Genomic DNA, 1,849 nt, shown 5'->3' with positions numbered 1-1,849 from the left:
CTTCCTGGATGTGAAGAGAAACGTCTTTAAACTTGGAAACAAAGTCCAGAGGATTGATTTTAACTTTCCTTGGAACGACGCTGACCTGGACGACTGAGAATCTTTACCACAAATATTTTTTGAACCTCCTGAAATTTTATTTTTACTGCTAAATAACTTCTAAGCTCCTGAACTTTCTCATGTGTTTGGAGAAGATTTGGGTTCCAAACTGAACCATTGCTCCGGTTTATTTGTGTTGCTTTGACTTCATCTGATAAAATTTTATTTAGTTTTTGTTAAGGGGATCTTATTATAACGTCTCTTTTAGATAATATTTTTAAAAAGTCTTTTATTTTGAAAATTTGCTCCTTACTCTTTGACTTTAAAGTGAAGCTTTTATCATATTCATACAATGATGCATTTGTTACTTTAGTTACTTCCATTATGAGTTATTTAATTGATGTTTGTTTCCACCGTTTCATGATAAATTTATATATTTTTGTTTCTCTTTGTTCAGAGTCTAGTCTGTACGGTTCTGACGGTTCAGGACTTCAGATCCAAACCAGCAACCAAAGTGAGAAAACGTTCCTCTGAATGATCACAGCAACAAAAACCAAACTTTCATCTCTGACTGGTTCTGATTTCTATCAGGTGTAACTTCTCCTACAGTAGGTGGCGTCGGTGGACCTGCAGGCGGAGCTGCGGGATCTCCAGGCCCCAAACGCACCGGTTCTGGAACCGGAAACACTCTGAAGGTAACATCTGGCAGCTGTTAGTAGCTCCACCTCAGCAGAGGGGGGTACTCAGACTGACGGTTAACTGTCTGTTGCAGCGCTGGTTGACGAGTCCGGTCCGAAGACTGAGTCAAGGAAAAGCTGACGGACAGAAAAAGCCCCCGATCAGAACCAGGAGGCGGGACAACAGGCCTGATGTGACCACGCCCCTCACCGGAAACGCACAGACGGTCTGTAACCACATCCTTAAACGTATTCTATCCACGTTTGCAGAATTCTCCGACTCAAAGCAACAACGTTTGTGTTTTGTTGGTTAAGAAGGCGAAGAAGGACGAAGCTGTGCAAAGTGGCGGGGAGGAGGAGCCTGAGGAAGAAAGCCACACCCCTCTGCCGCCTCCTATGCAAATCATCAAAGACCCCAACAACCCTGAGGTGAGAAACACTTTTGTTATTCACCCATCCCGGCGTTGCTATGGCAGCCGTACTGATGTTAGCTTCTCCTCAGGGTTTGGATTCGGATCAGGGATCCAACGAGTCGGACTCGGAGCAGAGAAATAAAGCGCTGAGGGGACGAATGTAAGAAAAGCACAACTCTGACCGTCACCATGGTTGTAGATAACCTCTAACCGATGCTTTTGGAACAGGTTTGTCGTTAATGAGATGGTCCAATCAGAGAAGGACTATGTGAAGGACTTGGGTGTGATCGTTGAGGTGAGGACCTTAGGGAAACCATCATTTAAAAAAGACAAAAGAGCCAAAAAGTTAAACCTGTGCTGATTTTTTTGGACCTATCAGGGCTTCATGTCCAGGCTGGAGGTCAGAGGGATCCCAGAAGACATGACGGGCAAAGACAAGATCGTCTTCGGGAACATCCAGCAGATCTACGACTGGCACAGAGAGTCAGTCCCTCAGGACAAACACCATGTAGCCGCGTTTTCTGACACGTCGCTTAGAGACCGCCCGCTGACGTCTGCTTTCTGTTTCAGCTTCTTCTTGGTGGAGTTGGAGCGCTGCGTCCAGAACCACGACCTGCTGGCCGACCTCTTCATTCGACATGTAAGATCTAAACTAGTGTTGCACCGATACCAGTATCGGACGGGGCCCCGATACTGCCCTAAAACGGTGGTATCGGTATC

General features: G+C 45.6%; 1 protein-coding gene across 1 annotated transcript in view; it reads left to right on the top strand.

Annotated features, from left to right (window-relative positions):
* Positions 1-1,849, top strand: part of LOC107097535 (kalirin-like) — a 70,602-nt gene that overhangs the window by 59,317 nt on the left and 9,436 nt on the right. The window contains exons 38-45 of the mRNA XM_015394703.1: positions 497-553; positions 631-734; positions 812-943; positions 1,032-1,145; positions 1,219-1,289; positions 1,358-1,424; positions 1,509-1,612; positions 1,700-1,784. Coding sequence (XP_015250189.1) covers positions 497-553; positions 631-734; positions 812-943; positions 1,032-1,145; positions 1,219-1,289; positions 1,358-1,424; positions 1,509-1,612; positions 1,700-1,784 — 734 coding nt within the window. The remainder of the gene's footprint in view (positions 1-496; positions 554-630; positions 735-811; positions 944-1,031; positions 1,146-1,218; positions 1,290-1,357; positions 1,425-1,508; positions 1,613-1,699; positions 1,785-1,849) is intronic.

This window comes from Cyprinodon variegatus, unplaced genomic scaffold, assembly GCF_000732505.1.
Source record: "Cyprinodon variegatus isolate N-32 unplaced genomic scaffold, C_variegatus-1.0 Scaffold705, whole genome shotgun sequence".
NCBI classification, from domain to species: domain Eukaryota; kingdom Metazoa; phylum Chordata; class Actinopteri; order Cyprinodontiformes; family Cyprinodontidae; genus Cyprinodon; species Cyprinodon variegatus.
This window is presented reverse-complemented; position numbering and strand designations above follow the sequence as displayed.